Raw genomic sequence first — 23,184 nt, 5'->3', positions numbered from 1 at the left:
GTCTCACTCTGTCACCCAGGCCCCAGGCTGGAGTGTAGTGGTGTGATCTTGGCTCACTGCAACCTCTGCCTCCTGGGCTCAAGTGATTCTCCTGACTCAGCCTCCCCAGGCTTTGTTTTTTTTGTTTGTTTGTTTGTTTTTGTTTTCTGTTTTTTGTTTTTTTAGACGGAGTTTCGCTCTTGTTGCCCAGGCTGGAGTGCAATGGTGCAATCTCGGCTCACCACAACCTCTGCCTCCTGGGTTCAAGTGATTCATTCTCCTGCCTCAGCCTCCCAAGTAGCTGGGATTACAGGCATGCGCCACCACACTCGGCTAATTTTGTATTTTTAGTAGAGACGAGGTTTCTCAATGTTGGTCAGTCTGGTCTCAAACTCCCAACCTCAGGTGATCTGCCTGCCTTGGCCTCCCAGAGTGCTGGGATTACAGGCGTGAGCCACCGCGCCCCAGGCTTTGTTTTAAAGAGAGGTCACCGGGCCTGCTCTGCTTGATTTTCATGGGAGCAGGGGAATGGGGCCCATACTGCCTTTGCTGCAGCAGAAATTGCTGCCATCTCTGGAATGGAAGGGCACCTAAAGGCAGGAAACTGGAGACTCACATTTTAGTCCTTAGGTAGAAGCTCACTGTTCCTGAAATTCTCCTGTGACAATGACAAAGGACAAGCAAGTATGGCCTTTTCTGCGCCTTTAAAGTACATCTGCCTATGGGTGCGGTGGAAGCTGGTGAAGGGGTTTTGCTGATGCTTTCAAAAGGCATATTCTCGGCCGGGCGTGGTGGCTCACGCTTGTAATCCCAGCACTTTGGGAGGCCGAGGCGGGTGGATCACGAGGTCAGGAGATCGAGACCACGGTGAAACCCCGTCTCTACTAAAAATACAAAAAATTAGCCGGGCGTGGTGGCGGGCGCCTGTAGTCCCAGCTACTCGGAGAGGCTGAGGCAGGAGAATGGCGTGAACCCGGGAGGCGGAGCTTGCAGTGAGCCGAGATCGCACCACTGCACTCCAGCCTGGGTGACAGAGCGAGACTCCGTCTCAAAAAACAAAACAAAAAAAAGGCATATTCTCAAGTTACAGATGTGATTTTCCAGATAATATCACCTGAGAAGGAATCCCAAAGGAGGAGCAAGAGGAAGAAATGGCTGGTTCTCAGGTGAATGTGTCCCAGCTCAGGGGTGATGTTCTCTTTTCGTTCTTGAATGTCTTGGCTTTAGAACTTTTACTTCTCTACTTCTGGTGTTCCTACCTAGCCAGATTGTTATAGATACTCTTTTTCCTCCTTTTCTTCTTATAAATATTACTTCTTACTATAGTAGTTAAGAGGCGCTGAAAAATACTTCTCTTTTATATACCAGAGCCTTCTCCTTTATTCTTTATCTCCAGGCTTCTTATATACCATGATCAGTTCTCACCATTGAGTGTATGACCTGCAAGAATAAAAATGTTCTCTTTGTGACTGGGCACAGTGGCTCATGCCTGTAATCCCAGGACTTTGGGAGGCTGAGGCGGGAGGATTGCTCGAGGCCAGGAGTTTGAGACCAGCCGGAGCAACATGGCGAAACCCTGTATCTACTAAAAATCCAAAAAATTAGCCAGGTGTGGTGGCACGTGCCTGTGGTCCCAGCTACTTGGAAGGCTGAGGCAGAATCACCTGAACCCAGGAGGCGAGGTTGCAGTGAGCCGGGATCACGCCACTCACTGCACTCTAGCCTGAGCGATAGAGTGAGACTCTGTCTCAAAAATAAATAAATAAATAAATAAAGTTCTCTTTGTGTCACATCAATGTGGAAAGGTGTAGATACCTAAGATCTCTATTAGGGATGGTGTAGGGTCCTCAGATATTAGTGAAGAGGGGAATGTGCATTGTTTAGCTTCCATCTGGATGTTCCATCACCTCTATGCAGAAACAGGATTTTAAAAATGCACATTTAAAGCGGATGGCACTAATTGCCCAGAATAACTCAGAAGATTCTGGAAAAGAGAATAGTTAGATAAGACTTGCTCTCTAAAATGCTGAGCAAAGACTATTTAAATACATTATTAGAGGTTATAAAACCTGGGAGATATGTGTAGCTTGAACTTTGCATAAAGGTGTTTCTTTATGCTTAGATTCAGGTTATAATTTACTTTTTGTTGCCAGTAATATCATAGCTCTGATGATTGTCTGCCCATGTGTGTTGACACCACACACCAATTTGTTCTATTGTAGTTCATGTTAATTTCTTCTTTTTTTTTTTTCTTCTGAGACAGAGTCTCGCTCTGTTGCCCAGGTTTGAGTGCAATGGCACAATCTTGGCTCACTGCAACCTCCGCCTCCCACGTTCAAGCAATTCTCCTGCCTCTGCCTCCTGAGTAGCTGGGATTATACGCTCGTGCCCCCATGCCCAGCTAATTTTTTGTATTTTTAGTAGAGATGAGGTTTCACCATGTTAGCCAGGATGGCCTCGATCTCCTGACCTCGTGATCTGCCCGCCTTGGCCTCCCAAAGTGCTGGGATTACAGGCGTGAGCCACCGCACCCGGCCCAGTTCATGTTAATTTCAATCACTTGGTTAAGGCTCTCTGTGACAGATTTTTTCTAACTATAAAGTTAATTATTTTTATCTTTATTATTCATAAGTACCTTGGGAGATTTACTGACTGATGTACATAAACCATCACATTTAATCTGCAAACTTCCCTTTCTTTTTAGATTCTCTTTGCTTAAAGCTTGCTTTGGAAAATGAAGGCTCATCTTTGTTTACTAGTCAGATAAACTGGGGCTCAACCACTTACTCTGTGTTTGACAAAATATTCTTGATTCGGATGGTATCACTGGCTAGCTTGTTAGAAATTCAGAAACTCAGGCTTCACCTGAGATCACCTGAGTCAGACTGCATTTTAACAAGATCTGTAGTTCATTGTTACGTACATTAAAATTTGACAGATACCTTTTAACCCATCATGACTTCTCTGTATGAGTAATATTCACAACTTATTCTGTAATCTGTAGTCATAAAACTCAAACTGTATATGCCTGTGTTGATGCCCTTAATTTTATACTGATTATTTAGAAAAGTATCCACATTGGTTTTGTGGATTCTGTTTTCCTTTTTGTTTGTCACCCAGGCAGGAGTGCTGTGGCATGATCTCGGCTCACTGCAACCTCTGCCTCCTGAGTTCAAGCGATTCTCCTCCCTCAGCTTCCCGAGTAACTGGGATTACAGGCGTGCACCACCACACCCAGCTAATTTTTGTATTTCTAGTAGAGACAGGGTTTCACCATGTTGGCCAGGCTGGTCTCGAATTCCTGACTTCAGGTGATCTGCCTGCCTCAGCCACCCAAAATGATGGGATCACAGGCGTGAGCCACCAAACCTGGCCACGTGGATTCTATTTTCTTTCCTCAGTGTTAGAGAATACATCAGAGCATATTTTTGTTAAAAATACCTGATTGAATAATTCCAGTAACTCATATAAGTCACAGCAATTCTCTCTTTTCACATGGAGTCAAGAACTCTGCCCATTGACAGTTGGTCACTATGTTTTGTTTTGTTTTGTTTTTCAGGAACTGTTGACATTCAGGGATGTGACCATAGAATTCTCTTTGGAGGAGTGGGAATTTCTGAAACCTGCTCAGCAGAATTTGTATAGGAAAGTGATGCTAGAGAACTACAGAAACCTGGTCTCTCTGGGTGAGAATAACTTCAATACACAATTCCTATTTCACACTAAAGATTTTATTTTCTTCCTCTGTAGAATGTTTGGTGGGGATTTCTGGCTTTGTATAAATGAGCTTTAGAACTCTGCTTTCAAGGAAAACTTGGGGATTTGTTGAGATAGAGAAGAAAATTTTCAAGATGTTTTATGTTTACATTAACTTTCTTCTACCTTGAGATGATGGGCATTTTTCACTCTAGTTTAGTGGTAATTCTATTTTTTTATTTTATTATTTTTATTATTTTTATTTTTTGAGACAGAGTCTAGCTCTGTTGCCCAGGCTTGAGTGCAGTGGTACAATCCAGCTCACTGCAACCTCCACCTCCTGGGTTCAAGTGATTCTCCTGTCTTAACCTCCTGAGTAGCTGGGACTACAGGTGCCCACCACCACACCCAGCTAATTTTTGTATTTTTAGTAAAGAGAAGGTTTCACTATGTTGGCCAGGCTGGTCTCGAACTCCTGACCTCAAGTGATCCACCCTCCTTGGCCTCCCGAAGTGTTGGGATTACTAGTGTGAACTACCCTACCCAGCCTTTAGTGGTAATTCTTGGAATTCCATTATAAAAATTCCTTTATAAAATATTATTGACCAGACCTTAAAATCCAACTTCTACCACCAATTTTTGATTGAGTAGTATTGGGTAGGGAAGCTAAAGACCCACAAATATAAAATATTCTAAACTTTCTGTTTAGAAATATTATTTTGTTATTAATTTTCTTTTCTTTTTTTTTTTTTGAGATGGAGTCTCGCTCTGTTGCCAGGCTGGAGTGCAGTGGCGCGATCTTGGCTCACTGCAATCTTTGCCTCCTGGGTTCAAGCGATTCTCCTCCCTCAACCTCCCAAGCAGCTGGGATTACAGGCACGTGCCACCACACCTTGCTCATTTTTGTATTTCTAGTAGAGATGGCGTTTCACCATGTTGGCCAGGATAGTCTTGATCTCCTGACCTCATGATGTGCCCGCTTTGGCCTCCCAAAATGTTGGGATTACAGGTGTGAGCCAACGTGCCTGGCCTTATTATTAATTTTCTAGAATCATCTATAATATTCTCTCTTCTCTACAGAGCACAACATTAGGTTGGTAATTGGAGAATCCCAGCAAGAATCACATTACTTTTTTCTAATAAAACAGGTCTTACTGTTTCTAAGCCAGAACTGATTAGCTGTCTGGAGCAAAGACAGGAGCCCTGGAATGTGAAGAGACATGAGACCATAGCCAAACCCCCAGGTAGGTTGGATGAATGAAACACATGCCACAGGTGAAAGCTCCAAAGGCCAAGAAGGAAGACAGACTTCAAAAGTTACTTGAGAAGCTCTGCTCCAACGGAGATGATTTTTGAGGAGCGTGATTGTTTCTTCTTGCTCTTGTACAGAGGCATCTTCTGTCTAATGCTCCTAAATTCCCTAAAAAGTAACCTTCCTTTGAGGTTACAGTGAGAGCCAAAGTCCTCTTCATGGCTTATAAGAGACTTTATTATCTGACTGCCCTTTCATTGTCTTGGGGCACACAGAAATATGTGTGTATTTTTGAGGAACTCTATGTTAAACTATTTTTTTCTTTTTTTTTCTTGAGAGAGAGTTTCGCTCGTGTTGCCCAGGCTGGAGTGCAATGGCACAATCTTGGCTCACCATAACCTCCACCTCCTGGGTTCAAGCGATTCTTCTGCCTCAGCCTCCCGAGTAGCTGGGATTACATGTGCCACCATGCCCAGCTAATTTTGTATTTTTAGTAGAGATGGGGTTTCTCCAAGTTGTTGAGGCTGGTCTTGAACCCCCGACCTCAGGTGATCCACCCACCTCAGCCTCCCAAAGTGCTGAGATTACGGGCATGAGCCACCACGCCCAGCCTTTAAACTATTTTTTAAGGTTTTTGTTTTGTTTTGTTTTGGCTTTGGTTTTTGTTGTCGTTGTTTGTATTATGTCTGAAATGTGTGAGAGTATTTGTGATAACGGTATTTGGTTCCAAAATCCCAGTAACACCACAAACAGATGTGGTATGTTTTCTGCTTTATGATTTCTTATGAAGTTTCTTTCTTTTTTTTTTAATAATTTTTTTTTTGTGACGGGGTTTCACTCTGTCACCCAGGCTGGAGTGCATGGTGCCATCTTGGCTCACTGCAACCTCTGCCTTCTGGGTTCAAGCAATTCTCCCACCTAAGCCACCCAAGTAGCTGGTATTACAGGCATGCACCACCACGCCCAGCTACTTTTTGTATTTTAGTAGAGACAGGGTTTCGCCATGTTGGCCAGGTTGGACTCCTGACCTCAGGTGATCCACCCGCCTCGGTCTCCCAAAGTGCTGGAATTATAGGCGTTGAGCCACCATGCCCAGCCCCTTATGGAATTTTCAAATGTGATTCTACAAAATTTCCTACTCAGTAATTTTGTTATAATGCTAAGCATCTCCCTAAATATAAGAAAATCTAATGTTATTTTATTTCTACGTTTTATATTTTTAGTGTGAACTAAAATTGGTAATTTAAACTTTATTTTCCCAGATTCTTCAACTATATTAGTTGAGGTGTGTATACATATACACACAAATATACCCACACATATATGTGTGTGGACCATGTGGTTACTTTTCACAAATTAAAAGTATATAACTTTATTATGTAAAGTGTAATGATTTTGTATGTGTAAACATTGTGAAGTGATTAATACAGTTAAGTTAATGAATGCATCTGTTACCTCACAGAGTTTTTTTGTTTGTTTTTTTTTTCTTTATTGAGACGAGTCTCACTCTGTCCCCCAGGCTGGAGTGCAGTGGCGCAATCTCGGCTCACTGCAACCTCCGCCTCCCAGGTTCAAGTGATTCTTGTGCCTCAGCTTCCCAAGTAGCTGGGATTACAGGCTGGTCTCAAACCCCTGGCCTCATGTGATCCACCCTCCTCGGCCTCCGAAAGTGCTGGAATTAAGCCACCATGCAGAGTTTTCTTTTGTAGTGAGAACACCGAAGGCTTGCTGTCTTATTAAAATTTAAGCATATGGAGCACGTTTGTCCAACTCATGTCCTGCTGGCTGCATGCAGTCCAATATGGCTTTGAATGTGGCCAAACACAGATTTGTAAACTTTCTTAAAACATGAGATTTTTTTAAAGCTAATCAGCTATCATTAGTGTTAGTGTATTTTATGCATGGCCCAAGACAATTCTTCCAGTGTGGCCGAGGGAAGCCAAAAGATTGGATACCCCGATACAGAGCATTGTGATTAACTATAGCTATGATGCTATGCATTAGATCCCCAAAACTTATTCATTTCAGGACTGGAAGTATGTACTCATTGAACATCTTCCCATTTTCCCCACTTCCAGACTGGGTCAACCAGCTTTGTACTCTCTGTTTCTATGAGTTCATCCTTTTTAGATTACCCATAGAGGTGAGATCATGCATTATTTTTCTTTCTGTGTCTGGCTTATTTCACTTAGCATAATGTCTTCCAGGTCCATCCATGTTGTTGAAATGTTGACAGGATTTCATGATTTTTTATGGCTGAATAATACTCTATTGTGTATATATGCCATGTTTTCTTTATCCAGTCAGTGTCCACAAACATTCAGGTTGTTTTCATGTCTTGGCAATTGTGAAATGAACATGGAGATGCAAATATTAGAAATACTGATTTTTTATTTCCTTTGGTTACATACACAGAAGTGGGATTGCTGGATTATATGGATTTTTTTTTTTTTTTTTTTTTTTTTGAGACGGAGTCTTGCTCTGTCGCCCAGGCTGGAGTGCAGTGGCGCAATCTCGGCTCACTGCAAGCTCCGCCTCCCGGGTTCACGCCATTCTCCTGCCTCAGCCTCTCCGAGTAGCTGGGACTACAGGCGCCCGCCACCACGCCCGGCTAATTTTTTGTATTTTTAGTAGAGACGGGGTTTCACCGTGGTCTCGATCTCCTGACCTCGTGATCCGCCCGCCTCGGCCTCCCAAAGTGCTGGGATTACAAGCGTGAGCCACCGCGCCCGGCCGAATTTTTTTTAATTTAATTTAATTTAATTAATTTATTTATTTTTGAGACGGAGTCTCACCCTGTCACCCAGGCTGGAGTGCAATGGCACAATCTCAGTTCATTGCAACCTCCGCCTCCCGGGTTCAAATGATTCTGCTGCCTCAGCTTCCTGAGTAGCTTGGATTACAGGCGCCTGTCACCACGCCCAGCTAATTTCTGTATTTTTAGTAGAGACAGGGTTTCATCATGTTGGCCAGGCTGGTCTTGAACTCCTGACCTCGTGATCCGCCTGCCTCAGCCTCCCAAAGTGCTGGTATTACGGGTGTGAGCCACCATGCTTGGCCTAATTTTATTTTTTAAAGAACATCCATACTGGTTTTCATAATGACTCTACCAATTTACAACACACCAACAGTGTACAAGATTTTTTTCTTCACACACTTGTCAACACTTGTTATCTCTTTTTAAAAATGTTTTTATGCTTAAAATTTCTTTCTTTCTTTTTTTTTTTTTTTTAAAAGAGAAGGGGTCTTACTGTGTTGCTAGGGCTGGAGAAGGGGTCTCACTGTGTTGCTAGGGCTGGCCTTGAACTCCTGGGCTCAAGCAGTCCTCTTACCTCAGATTCCCAAAATGCTGGGATTACGGGCATGAGCCACCATACCCAGCCCTATTCTTTTTGTTTGTATGAATTGGTGGGGTACAAGTACAACCTTGTTACACAGACAGATTGCATGGTGGTGAAGTCAGTGCTTTTAAGGTATCTATCACCCAAAAAATATATGTGTCTCTTGATAATAGACATCCTAAGAAATGTGAAGTGATATTTTATCATTGTTTTGGTTTGCACCTGCCTGATGACTGGTGATGTTGAGGTCCTTTTCTCATACCTGTTGGCTCTTTGTCTTCACTGGAAAAATATCTATCCATTCAGTCTGTTTTTCAGTTTGGTTCTTATTATCATTCTTATTATTGTTTTTGCCTTTGATTTGTATGAGTTCCTTATACATTCTGGATATTAACTTCTTATCAGACGTATGGGTTGCAAATATTTTTTTCTATCCTGTAAGTTTCCTTGTTTCAGCTGTGCAGAAAATTTTCAGTTTGATGCAGTCCCACTTATTTATATTTGCTTTTGTTGCTGTGCTTTTGGTGTCATACCCCAAAAAATAACTGCCAAGAACAGTATCAAATAGGATTTTCCATGTTTCCTGGATTATATAGTAATACCATTTTTAATTTTTTGAGAAACCTTCATAGTATGTTTTTTACAGTAGCTGCATCATTTTTGCCTACCAGTGGCTCAAAAGGCCTCTCAATTTTCCATGTCCGTAACAATTTTTTTGGGGGGGGGGTGGTTACAGTTGTTAATGGCTCTCCTAATGGGTTTGAGGTAATATTTTACTGTGATTTTACTTTGTGTTGGTCTAAAAGGTAGCAATCTTGAGCATCCTTTCAAATGCTTATAGGCCATTTATGTATCTTCTTCGGAGAGATGTCAGTTCAATTATTTGTCTATTTCTTAATCAAGTTACTCACTTTTTATTGTTGAGTTTTAGACGTTGTTTATATATTGTGAAAATTAACTCCTATCAAATATGTGATTTTCAAATATTTCACCCATTTCTTAAGTGACATTTTCACCCCACTAAATTTTTCCTTTGATGTGCACAAATTTTGAAGTTTGATATAGTCCCATTTCTCTATTATTTGTTTCTTAAGCATTTGATTTCAGATCTAAGAAAATGACATCAAATTCTTGGTCTTTTGTAACAAGAAATTAGTGCCAAGTCCAATGTCATATTTTCCCCCATATATTTATCTAGGAAGTTTGTTATATTTTTATGTTCAAGTATTTAATCCATTTTAAATACTGTTTTTATATGGTGCATGTAATGGAAGGGCTCAACTTTATTTTTTCATGTAGATACTCAGTTTTCAACATCATTTGTTGAAAAAACTATTTTCTTCCCCGTTGTGTGGCCATAGCAATCTTATGTAAGGTTATTTGATTATGTACACATGTGCTTAATTCTGAGCTCTCTATTTTGTTTTATCATCCATTTATTTTTCTTTGTGCTAATACCACATTATTTCTATCTTTATAGCTTTGGGTAATGTGTTATAAAACCAGGAAGTGTAATACCTCTTTGTTGTTCTTTTTAAAGGATGTTTTGCTAGTTATAGCTCCTAAAAGAATTTGAGAATCTTAAATATATTTCTGCAAAAAAGAAAAAAACTACCATGAAGATTTTGATAGATATTACATTGAATTTGTACGTGGCTGTGCATGTTGACATCTTAACAAAATGAAATTATCTGATCCTTGAGCAAGAATATGTTTGATGGGTTTAATTTCCACATTTTTTGGATTTACAGTTTTACTTCTACTTCTGATTTCTAGTTTCATTCCATTTTGGTCAGAAAATACACACTGTATGATTTCAGTCTCCTTAAATTTATTAAGACTTGTTATGTGTCCTAACAGAATGCTCTGTGTGTAATTGAGAATATTATGTATTCTGCTGCTTTTAACTGGAACGTTCTGTATTTGTCTCTTAGGTCTAATTGGTCTGTAATGTTTTAAGTTTTTTATTTTCTTATTGATCTATCTGATTTTTTTATATTCATGATTGAGAATGAGGCCTTGAAGTCTATAATTATTGTGCTGCTATGTATTTCTTGCTTAACTTCTGTCAATATTTGTTTTATATATTTGAGAGTGCTATGTGTTATAGTTATATAACTTATATAACAGTTACATGTGTTATAGATTCCCGGTAAATGGATCCATTTTGCCATTATATAATACCAATCTTTATCATTTGTAACAGTTTTTTACTTAAAGTGGATTTTGTCTAACTATGGCCACCCTACCCACTTGAGCTTACTGTTTGCATGGAATATATTTTTGTATCCTGTCACTTTCAGCCTGTTTGTCTCCTTAAAACTAAAATGAGTCCCCTAAAGACGCATATTGTAAGATTTTGTTTTTAACTCATTCAGCTGTTTTACTTTTTTAAAGGGTTCAATCTGTTCATATTTAAAATAATACCAGAAAGAAATGAAATTACTAGTAGCATTTTGTTTTCGATTACTTTTTGTGCTTGTCATAAATACGTTTTCCCTCATTTCCTCTCTTACTGCCTTTGTTTTTGTTTTGTTAATTTTGTAGTGGCATACTTTGATTCCTTTTTCATTTTCTTTTGCATATCTTCTATAGGTATTTTTGTGATCACCTTGAAAAATGAGAGTTTATGAAACATAACAATATGCTTAAATCTCATAACATCTTTACTTCAGTTGAATATAAAACTATACCTTTTTATATCCTTTGTTATTAGTGTCACATTATATTATTTCATATTAACAGATTTATGCAAATTTGTGTTTTGGTTTATTAAATTCTATGGCAAGATTTTCAGTTTTATGCATCATTATTATAGTAGAGAATTGTAGATCTGTATATATATTTACTTTACCATTTCTTATAGAACCATACACATGGTGACAAAGACTGACAGCTTTTGTTTATCTTATAAAGTCTTTATTTTTTATCCTTATTCTAGAGGTAAATTTTTCCAGGTAAAATTTTCTTTGTTGGCAGTATTTTTTTGCTTTTATGACTCAATATTTATAAGTGAAATGTCTTTAATTTGCTGATACCATCTATTACCTCATTAGGTTATTTGTTGTGGCTCTGTAATAATTTTTTTAACTTAGTTATAGTATTCAGCTCCACAATTTTTGTTTTTTTAAAAAATACTTCTAATAGTTTTTCAAATCTCTGTTGATATATCATTTCTTCATGCACTATTTTCTTGATTCAGTTAGTTGTCTACATTCTGTTTTTGCTCATTGAACATGTTTAAAATGATTATTTTGAATTCCCTGTCAGATAATACAAAGATCTTCATTTCTTAAAAATTGATTTCCGAAGAGCCATTTTATTCCTTTAAAGGAATATTATTTCCTGTCTTCTCTCTATGCCCTGTGATCTCTGGATGACATTTGGAAATTTATAAAATAAGTATTTATAGACTGGCTCTATAGACTGACTCAGCCCCCCAAGTAGCTGACAGTACAGGCGAGTGCCACCACGCCTGGCTAATTTTTGTATTCTTTCTAAAGACGGAGTTTCAGCATGTTGTCCAGGCTGGTGTTGAACTCCTGAGCTCAAGCGATCCACCCGCCTCAGCTTCCCAAAGTGCTAGGGTTACAGGCATGAGCCACCATGCCCGGCCTAGTTTGTATAATTAAGTTGCCTGCATGTAAAAAGCTTTCTTTGCATTTTCATCTATATTCCTCAGCGTTTATCTGAATGATAGCATAATTTATTCCTAATTCATAATCAGTGTTTTATACCATATTTTCCAATATTTATATTGTTCTTACAGTAAAAGATGTAAGTCTTTTCTTTGCTTGGGCAGGCTAGATTACAGCCTTACCATTTTGTGTAAAAAGAAGAGCAACATGTTAATAAGTTTCTCTAGTATTATGTAAGTGCTTATTTCTTAAAAATTATTTTCTCAAAGCTTTTTATGAATAATTATAATGGGGTTTCTGTGAAACATTAATGCTCTAACTGTACGCTCTTGATTCAAAAACGTATGCTTTTTATGGATAGCCAGTCATGGTTGAAAATTGTAGCTATCTAGAAGGATTCTTCATCAGTAGTCCATTATGTTTATTCAGAATTTTATGGGTTATAGTTTCTTTTAATTTTGCATTGCAATTTTATATTTATTTGTTACAGTTTTTATAATAGGCCATTTGACATTCATTATATTTTTTAGTTTTTATTCATATATTATAATTTTGTATGACAGTATTCAGTCTGTACATTTTAAGACAGTGAGGCAAAAGTCAAATATGAATCAGCCATATGTTTATTGCCAATTTAATTATCTCTGTGTTTGACTGAATAAGTATTACCCCATTTTGTTTGTGACTCTTATATTTACATTTTTGTTGGTCATCGATGATGGTTTTATCCTGTTTAGATGACGAGTCATGAAAATTGTTGTAATTTCAACATCTATTCATTGGTGAATGTATATTTTCTTTTTGTGAGAGAAACACTTGTGATTTGAAGGTGATTTTTGAAAAGATTTATAACTGTATTTCTTTTAGGTGCAATTGTTTGTTTTTAATTTTACAAAATACAGAACATAAAATTTAGAATCTTAAATATTTTCAGTTACACGGTTCTTTTGTGTTGGGTATATTGACATTGTCATACAGTATATCTCCACGTGTTTTTATCTTGGGAAACTCAAACTCAACATACATGAAACTACTCATTTTCCCCATTGACTGACCCTTTACAAACACCTCTCTATTTTGTTTCTGAGTATAACTACTTTAGATGTCTTATATAAATGGATTTATATAATCCTGTCTTTTTATGGCTGGCTTATTTTACTTATCATGCCATCAGATTTATCTTTATCGTACATGTTAGAAGATTTCCTGCTTTTTTTTTTTTTTTTTTGAGATGGGGTCTCGCTCTGTCGCCAGGCTGGAGTGCAGTGGCGTGATCTCGGCCCACTGCAACCTCTGCCTCCCGGGTTCAAGCGATTCCCCTGCCTCAGCCTCCCTAGTAGCTGGGACTACAGGCACGTGCCACCACGCCCGGCTAATTTTTTTTTTTGTATTCTATTAGAGACGAGGTTTCACCATGTTGGCCAGGATGGTCTGGATCTCCTAACTTTGTGATCCGCCCACCTTAGCCTCCCAAAGTGCTGGGATTACAGGCATGAGCCTACACACCCGACCCAATTTTCTGCTTTTTAAAAGCTGAGTGTTATTCCATTATTTGTATATTATAAATTGTATTTTTCTATTCATTTGGTGAGAGAAGTTTGGGTTTCTTTCACCTATTGATTTTTTTGAATAATGCTACAATTAATGTGGGTGTGCAAGTAACTATTTGACCGTATACATGAAAGATAATATCTGTGCTACATTCAGTTTCATTGGTCTAATTGTCTGCCTTTATGCTAGTACTAAACATCATTTATTACTGTAGTTTTGTCATGTGTTTTGAAATCAGGAAGTGTGATGCTTCCAACACCTTTCTTCATTTTAAAGATTATTTAGCTCTTCATGGTCTCTTGAGATTTTATTTGATTTGGGCATTGCTTTTTTATTCCTGCAAAAAATGAAATTGGGAATTTGAAGGGGATTGCATTGAATCTGAACATTACTTTGGGCACTGTAAAGATGTTGTACAGTATTAATTCTTCCAATCCTTGAACATGAGCATGCTTAAGAGTGTGTTTAATTTCCATGTATTTGTGGATTTTTTTCTATTACTAATTTTTAGTTTCATTCCATTTTGGTCATAATAATAGTCTATAAGATTTCCATTTTTAAAAGTTTGCTAGGCCAGGCGTGGTGGCTCACATCTGCAATCCCAGCACTTTGGGAGGCCAATGCAGGCGGATCGCCTGAAGTTGGGAGTTCGAGACCAGCCTGACCAACATGGAGAGACCCCGTCTCTACTAAAAATACAAAATTAGCTGGATGTGGTGGCACATGCCTGTAGTCCCAGCTACTAGGGAGGCTGAGGCAGGAGAATCGCTTGAACCCAAGAGATGGAGGTTGTGGTGAGCCGAGATCGCGCCATTGCACTCCAGCCTGGGCAACAAGAGCGAAACTCAGTCTCAAAAAAAAAAAAAAGTTTGCTAAGAATGGCTTTGTGCTCTAACAAGTGATATATCCAAGAGAATGTGAGAAGACTGTAAGAATGGAGAAGATTGTGTATTCTGCTGTTATGTGGAGTGTTTGCTATATGTCCGCTAGGTGTAATTTTTAGAGTGCTTTGAAGTCCTCTGTTCTTATATTTAATATTCTACCTTGCTTTATAACTTATTACTGAAAGTGGGATATTGAAATATCTTACTATTATTATATTGCTGTGTATTTCTTCAATTTTGTTAATGTTTACTTTATATATTTGGGAACCCTGATGATCATATATATGTTATAGTTTTCTAGTAAATTAATCTTTTTATTATTATTTAATGTCCTTCTTTGTCTCTTGTGAGAATTTTGTCTACAGTGTATTTTATAACAGGGTTTGACCTAAAATGTATTTTGCCTTATATAATTTTGACCTAGTTTCTTCTCATTTGGTTAACATTCTAGTAGAATGACTTGTACCATTCTTTAGTCTATTGTCTTCTTCAGATTGAAAGTGAATATCTTGTAAAAAGAATGTGGTTGAATCTTGTTTTTATACCAGTTTATGTCTTTTGATTGGGAAGTTTATTCCATGAACCATGAATATTTAATTTTCTGATAGAGAAGGGTTACCATTGCCATTTTATTGATTGTTTTGATTTTTGTTGCTGTTTGTCCTTCTTTTTCTCCCTTTTTATCTCGTTTTTTCATGTTTCTTGGCTGCTTTTATGTCTTTTGAGAAATGACCATGTCCTTTGACCACTTTTTTTTTTTTTTGAGACAGAGTCTTGCTCTGTCGCCCAGGCTGGAGTGCAGTGGCGCGATCTCGGCTCACTGCAAGCTCCGCCTCCCGGGTTCATGCCATTCTCCTGCCTCAGCCTCTCCGAGTAGCTGGGACTACAGGCGCCCGCCACCACGCCCGGCTAATTTTTTTTTGTATTTTTAGTAGAGACGAGGTTTCACCGTGGTCTCGATCTCCTGACCGTGTGATCCGCTGGCCTCGGCCTCCCAAAGTGCTGGGATTACAGGCTTGAGCCACCGCGCCTGGCCCTTTGACCACTTTTTAATGGGATTATTTCTATTTTTCTTGTTGATTTAAATTTCTTTTTTTTTTTTTTGAGACGGAGTCTTGCTTTGTTGCCTAGGCTGGAGTGCAGTGGTGCGATCTCAGTTCACTGCAAGCTCCGCCTCCTGGATTCACGCCATTCTCCTGCCTCAGCCTCCTGAGTAGCTGGGACTACAGGTGCCCGCCACCACGCCCAGCTTATTTCTTGTATTTTTAGTAGAGACAGGGTTTCACTGTGTTGGCCAGGCTGGTCTTGAACCTCTGATCTCGAACCTCTGATCTCGTGATCTGCCCGCCTTGGTCTCCCAAAGTGCTGGGATTACAGGTGTGAGCCACTGCACCTGGCCTCGTCACCATTTTTATTTGTTTCAAGTAAGTTTCTGATTTCTGCCTTAATTTCATTGTTTACCCAAAAGTCATTCAGGAACAAGTTGTTTAGTTTTGTATATTTGTGTAGTTTTGAAGGTTCCTCTTGCTATTGATTTTTGAGTTTATTTCACTCTGTTTCAAGAAGATGATTTCAATTTTTCTGAATTTTTGAAATCTGTTTTGACTGAGCATGTGGTCAATCTTAAAGTATATTCTGTGCGCAGATGAGAACGTATCTGTGTGTTCATTAGATGAATTATTCTGTAGATGTCTATGAGGTCCAGTTGGTCGAGTGCTGAGTTTAAGTCCAGAATTTCTTTGTTAGTTTTCTGCCTCGATGATCTGTAATGCTATCTGTAAGGTGTTGTCTTCCGCTATTATTGTGTTGCTGGCTAAGTCTTTTTTTTTAGGTCCAGTAGTAATTGCTTTATAAACATGGGTGTGCCAATGTTGAGTCCATACATATTTAGGATAGTTAAATATTGTTGATTTATCTATTTATTTATTGAATCTTTTATTATTATGTAATGTGTTTGTCTTTTTTACTGTTGTTGGTTTAAAATCTGTTTTATTAATACAAGAATAGTGACCACTGCATTTTTTTGTTTGTTTTTTTCCCATTTGTGTGATGGATGTTACTTTTTCCCTTTACTTTGAGCTTATGGGTGTCATTATACGTGAGATGAGTTTGCAGAAGGTTAAGTCTTGTTTTTTTTTTAAATCTGATTTGCCACTTTGTGTCTTTTTTTTAATTAAAAAAACATTTTTTTCTTTTTTGAGACAGAGTCTTGCTCTGTTGGCAGGCTGGAGTGCAGTGGCACGATCTCGGCTTACTGCAACCTCCGCCTCCCGGATTCAAGCAATTCTCCTGCCTCAGCATCCCTAGTAGCTGGGACTACAGGTGCACACCACCACGCCTGGCTAATTTTTGTATTTTTATTAGAGACAGGGTTTCACCAGGTTGGCCAGGATGGTCTCAATCTCTTGACCTCGTGATCTGCCCGCCTCGGCCTCCCAAAGTGCTGGGATTACAAGGGTGAGCCACGGCACCGGCCAATTTTTTTAAATTTTTTAATATATTTTTTGAGACAGAGTCTCGATCTGTCACCCAGGCTGGAGTGCAGGCGCGATATCAGCTTACTGAAACCTCCGACTCCTGGGTTCAGGTGATTCTCCTGCCTCAGCCTCCCGAGTACCTGGGACTACAGGCATGTGCCACCACTCCTGGCTAATTTTTGTATTTTAGTAGAGATGGGGTTTCACCATGTTGTCCAGGCTGGTCTCAAACTCCTGACCTCAGGTGATCCACCTGCCTCAGCCTCCAAAGCACTGGGATTACAAGCATGAGCCACTGTGCCTGGCCACGACCTTGTGTCTTTTAAGTGGAGCATTTAGACTGCTACGTTCACGGTTAATATTGATATCTTAGTTTTTGTTCCCTTCATGTGTTCTGTAGTCTTGATTGTGCAGTTGCTTTGTAGGGTCTGTGGGCTAGGTACTTAGGTGTGTTTTTGTGGTAGTAGGTATCATTCTTCCATATCCATATTTAGAACACTCTTAAGCACCTTGTGATGCCAGTCTAGTGGTAGTTAATTCACTTAGTGATTGCTTGTCTGAGAAATATTTTATTCCTCCTTTGCTTATGAAACTTAGTTTGCTGGAACATAAAATTCCTGATTGGAATTTCTTTCTTTTTTTTTTTTAATCTCTTTTTTTGTTGTTGTTGAGATGGAGTCTCGCTCTGTGGCCCAGCCTGGAGTGCAGTGGTGCAATCTCAGCTCACTGCAACCTCCGCCTCCAGGGCTCAAGCAATTCTCGTGCCTCAGCCTCTCGAGTAGCTGGGACTACAGGTGCGTGCTACCATGCCAGGCTAATGTTTTGTATTTAATAGAGGCAGGCTTTCACCATGTTGCCCAGGGTGGTCTTGAACTCCTGAACTCAGGTGATCTGCCCACCTTGGCCTCCCAAAATGCTCGGATTACAGGCGTGAGCCACTGCACCCGGCCTCTTTCTTTAAAAATGTTAAAAACAGGCCCCCAATATCTTCCAGATTGTAAGGTTTCTGTGGGAAGGTCTACTGTTTGATAGAATTCATTTTTTAGGTAATATGGCCCTTTTCTCTAGTTGCCTTTTATTTTTTTATTTCATGTTGACCTTGGAAAGTCTGAATACTATGTGCCTTGAGGATGGTTGTCTTATATGGTATCTCAAAGGAGTTCCTTGAATTTCTTGTATCTTTATGTCAACCTCTCTAGCAAGATGGGAAAATTTTTCGTAGATTATATCCTTAAGTATGTTTTCCAAGTTGGTTACTTTTTTTCCTTCTCTCTCAGGAATACTAATGAGTCATAAGTTTGACCCCTTTACGTAATTCCGTATTTCTCAGAAGCTTTGTTTGTTTGTAGTGAATTCTTTTTTCTTTACTATCTTCTGACTGGGTTGATAAAAAGGAGTAGTCTCTGAGCTCTGAAATACTTTCATCTGCTTAGTCTATTCTGTTTTTAAGACTTTCCATTGCATTTTGAAAGTCCTGTAGTAAAATTTTCAATTTTGAAAGTTGTGTTTGGTTCTTTCAAAGGAACTAGTGAGATCCTTTTGAGGTAACGAAACTCTCTGACTTTCTGTATTGCCAGCGTTCTTTTGCTTTCTCATCTGAGGGAGCTGGTGCTTGTTTTCCTTTTGAATTTTCTGTCATTTGGATGGGCCTTTAAAATTTTTTTATTTCTTTTTTTTCCTTGAGGGTTTGGCTGTGGTGTATGTTGTGTATAATTAGTTGGTGTCCTTTAAGGTTGTTTTCAGAGGGCAGAGGCTCTGTCTAGGTCCCTTGGTTGTAGATAAGTTCCTGCAGTGGATTTCATAGAGTGCTTCATGTTGAAGCAATGTATTCTTGTTTGGTGGTGTAATTCAGGCTGCAGTCCAAGTAGATGGCACTTAAGAGTGCTCTGGGGAGGGAAGATAGTGTATGGAAGATTATTTTCTTTTCCTAATTTATTTTGGGGCCTTGGTGATATTCCCTTCAACTGCTGGCACTGCACCCAATTCTTTTGCTCCAAGGAGGGCTTTGGTGGTCTGTGCTTCCCCCTTCCTTAGGGACAGTTCACACTTTTATTTTAGGTCACCAGGAGACCCATATTTATCAGGGGTCCTGCTGTTCTCCTTTGCTTGCAGAAGTAAGGATGGGTTATGGAATGTGTCTGTGAGTCATTTGGTGATGCAGTGGCTCAAGGATGGAACACCAGGCAGGGCAATTGCACCAGTATTGCACCTGCAGCCCAGGATTTTTAGTCCAGCAGATGGCTGTGGGGCCCACCCAGCTTGTGGTCCCCCAACTCAGCAGGTCTGTCTCCAGTGTCTTCCCTGGGAGCAGGCTGAATTGGCTAGGCTTGTCCCAAGCCATCTGCATTGAAATTGCTGAGTTCTTCCAGATGTTCCAGGCTGCTAGGCTTCCTGGGATGGAAACCATGGCTGGTCATCTGGCCACACCCTTCCCAGTTTATTCATGTGAACGAAGGGGAACTCAGCTCCCATGCTGACTCATGATCCCATGCCACACTCTTCTCTGTGTGCTGACAGTGTGGGCTTCTACCCCACTTAAGCTCAGACCACATATATCAGCTTGATATTATTAGGCAGTGTGCTGAAGACCTGGGCAGTTGGCACTGGGCCCATGGATTTGTCCTCTGGCCCTTTGGGGTCAAGCATCTGTGATATACACAACATCTGTGATGTAAGTGCATGCTGTGCTGTGGGCACCCTTCTGCAGGTGCAGCCAGGTAGGTCATCTTGGAAGGTGCCAGCAGGCAAAGTGGTGCATGGATCAGATTCACCTCAGTCGCATGATAGCTACAACCCTGCTCTCTCTCAGCCTGGCAGACAGCAGGAGATGGATCCCCTCAGTGCAAGATGCAGAACCTTGGAGGATGGGCACCTATGGTCAGCTACAGCTGCACAGCACAGTGAAAACTTCAGATTTCCACAAGAGTTTAAGCTGTGCCTCTGCCTATTCTCCATGTGGCTCCCCCTGCCAGTTCACAGATGTGTAGGGATCATATGAGATTCTATAATGAGGAGCTCAGACTGGATTTAGCTGGGAAATGCCTTTCAAGGAGAAGGAACCAAAGTGAAAATCTCAGCGGTCCATGGCTAGACTGTGTTGCCATGGGGTTTCTTCACATATCCCTTCCTTAAGACTGGTCTGGATCTAGGAGCCAGTCCTGGTGCCCAGTGACTTTGAGCAAGCTTCCCATCTTCCTCTTCAACCACAGTGTCTGCATTACCTCTGAATTAAGTTTTCTCTCAAAAGATCTGTTTAAAATGTGATGTTTTACTCAACATTTTGTTTTCTCTCCTTGGAGTGAGTGTTTCACAGCTGCATCTAGTAAGTCATCCTGACCTTTTCTTAATTTTGTATATTAGATTTGTAAAGTATATGTATCTGAGTCTGAAAATAACAAGTGGGATATTTTGTTAATTTTATATTTCAGCTATATCTTCTCATTACCCTGAAGACTTTTTGCCAGAACAGAGCATGAAAGATTCATTCCAAAAAGTGATACTGAGAAGATATGGAAGCTGTGGACTTGAGGATTTACATTTAAGGAAAGGTTGGGAAAATATGGGTGAGTATAAGGATCAAGAAAAAAGTTATAATGGACTTAACCAATGTTTGTCAACTCTACCTAGCAAAATTTTCCCATATAATAAATGTGTGAAAGCCTTTAGTAAATCATCAAATCTAAATAGACAAAACATAAGACATACTACAGAGAAACTTTTCAAATGTATACAATGTGGCAAAGTCTTTAAATCTCACTCAGGCCTTTCTTATCATAAGATAATTCATACTGAAGAGAAACTCTGCATATGTGAGGAATGTGGCAAAACCTTTAAGTGGTTCTCATACCTTACTAAACATAAGAGAATTCACACTGGAGAGAAACCATACAAATGTGAAGAATGTGGCAAAGCTTTTAACTGGTGCTCGAGTCTTACTAAACATAAGAGAATCCATACTGGTGAGAAACCCTACAAATGTGAAGAATGTGGAAAAGCCTTTCACTGGTGTTCGCCCTTTGTTAGACATAAGAAAATTCATACTGGAGAAAAACCATATACATGTGAAGAATGTGGCAAAGCATTTAACCGGCACTCACATCTCACCAAACATAAGACAATTCACACTGGAAAGAAACCCTACAAATGTAAAGAATGTGGGAAAGCCTTTAACCATTGCTCACTACTTACTGTCCATGAGAGAACCCATACGGGAGAGAAACCCTATAAATGTGAAGAATGTGGCAAAGCTTTTAACTCATCATCGATTCTTACTGAACATAAGGTAATTCATAGCAGAGAGAAACCCTACAAATGTGAAAAATGTGACAAAGTCTTTAAGAGGTTCTCATACCTTACGAAACACAAGAGAATTCACACTGGAGAGAAACCCTACAAATGTGAAGAATGTGGCAAAGCTTTTAACTGGTCCTCAATCCTTACTGAACATAAGAGAATTCACACTGGAGAGAAACCTTACAACTGTGAAGAATGTGGAAAAGCCTTTAATCGGTGCTCACACCTTACTAGACATAAGAAAATTCATACTGCTGTCAAACGCTATAAATGTGAAGAATGTGGCAAAGCTTTTAAACGGTGCTCACATCTTAATGAACATAAGAGAGTTCAAAGAGGAGAGAAATCCTGCAAGTATAAACAATGTGGGGAAGCTTTTAATCACTGCTCAAACCTTACTACATAAGAATTTTTACTAAAGAGAAATCCTACAAATGCAAACAATGTGGCAAAGTCCTTAAATCTTGCTCAAGCCATTGAAATCACAAGATAATTCATACTGGAGAGAAACACTACAAATGTGAAGAATGTGGGGAAAGTCTTCAACCATTGCTCACACCTTATTGCACATAAGAAAATTCATACTGAGAAAAATTCTGATTTTAAAGAATGTGGCAAAGCATTTGATAACTACTATGAACTTACTCATCAGAGGTTTTGTGCTAGATAAAAGCAATATAAGTGTAATGATACACATTACATTGATCTGTGGAAAGATGTCACCAAATAAAAGTCTTAGAGTGCACAAGGTGTAATGATAGGGATACACTACATTTGTATGTGGAAAGACTTCAAAAATATAAGCCTTAGAGTACACAAGAGTTTTTATACTGAAGAAAAACATTACAAATATAAAGATTGGTGCAATACTTTGACTTATGTTACAGATTTTGTTGTACATAGGAGAATTTATGCTGAAGGGTAACCCTCTAACAGTCGCTCAAATTTTATTCAATTTTAGAGAATTTATATTGGAAAGAAACCCTATAAATGTAATGAATATGAAAAAAATTGTTTCAAAAGTACACCTTAGAAAATGCTAGAGGGTTTATATGAAGGCATTTAACAGATACAATGAATATAAAAAATTAATCAAAAATCAAGTCTAAATGAACATCAGAAAATTCACAGTAGAAACCACTAAGACGCTAACAATTTCAATGTTATTCTAAATCAGGGTATTGATTATAAAGAATAATTTAAAGTCAACATAATTTAGTTAGGCTAAACAGGAATAGGAGATGAACAGTTTGAGACGATTATATTCAAAGTACACTGTTTTTGCATGGAAATAATTTTAGATTTTTACAAAGGCAAATTTTGATGTAATTGAACTCTCAAATTACTTGATGCTGTGTCTTTATTCCTAGTGTCTGTGTGAAAGCATGTGGTCAATTTCTGCTGCTTGGGGTTTGAGAGGTTCTATATTAGGATATCATTTATGTACTTTTCAACAGAAGATTGAGGACACTGAAATGTGAGGTGTGTGAAGAAAGTCTACACAGAGTAAATTTTGTGGTTGACTTATAAAACTGTTGTAAGTGCTGCATGAGATAGATGTTCAGAGTAATAGTCTTGTGCATTATTCAAATTTTAGTCAATTGTTTTACCGATTGCACATTAATATAATATAGTGGATTTTGTAATGCTTTTCTTAGACTGTGTGAACTTCATTTGTTTTAATAAAACAAAATTGTCTTTAATGTGTTAAGACAGTTGTGCATTGAATTAGGTGTTATCCTGCCACCAACATTAACCTATTTTACCTTACTCTAGTTTCTCGGTAACAGACAGTAACAACATACTATTTAGTGGAATGGCATCTCTAGTGACTCTTATCCTTAGTGACTTTAAACTTCAAATGCGTTGGAGAATATTGTTTCCATAGGTTACCTTTTTATTATTTTTCTTCTAATTATAGAGTCAATAAGATGGTTATTATGAAAATTACACAGGCATATAATCAAAAGCCATATATTTCTTTTTCTTTTTTTTTTTTTTTTTTGAGATGGAGTCTGGCTCTCTCACCCAGGCTGGAGTGCAGTGGCGCGATCTCGGCTCACTGCAAGCTCT

General features: G+C 39.0%; 1 protein-coding gene across 6 annotated transcripts in view; it reads left to right on the top strand.

Moving 5' to 3' along the window:
- Positions 1–22,822, top strand: part of ZNF682 (zinc finger protein 682) — a 35,008-nt gene extending 12,186 nt beyond the window's left edge. For 5 of the 6 annotated variants that reach the window (XM_063616375.1, XM_063616378.1, XM_063616377.1 and 2 more), the window contains 3 exons: positions 3,539–3,665; positions 4,824–4,919; positions 20,247–22,822. In XM_063616375.1, coding sequence (XP_063472445.1) covers positions 3,539–3,665; positions 4,824–4,919; positions 20,247–21,517 — 1,494 coding nt within the window. In that variant the 3' untranslated portion in view covers positions 21,518–22,822. Of the gene's footprint in view, positions 1–3,538; positions 3,666–4,823; positions 4,920–17,295; positions 20,141–20,246 lie in introns of those variants that run through there. The other variant, XM_063616379.1, reaches the window with a different exon arrangement.
- The last annotated feature ends 362 nt before the right edge of the window (positions 22,823–23,184 follow it).

This window comes from Symphalangus syndactylus, chromosome 13 (genome assembly GCF_028878055.3).
Source record: "Symphalangus syndactylus isolate Jambi chromosome 13, NHGRI_mSymSyn1-v2.1_pri, whole genome shotgun sequence".
Lineage (NCBI taxonomy): Eukaryota > Metazoa > Chordata > Mammalia > Primates > Hylobatidae > Symphalangus > Symphalangus syndactylus.
The sequence above is the reverse complement of the archived record's forward strand: the minus strand, read 5'-3'. Positions and strand labels throughout refer to the sequence as shown.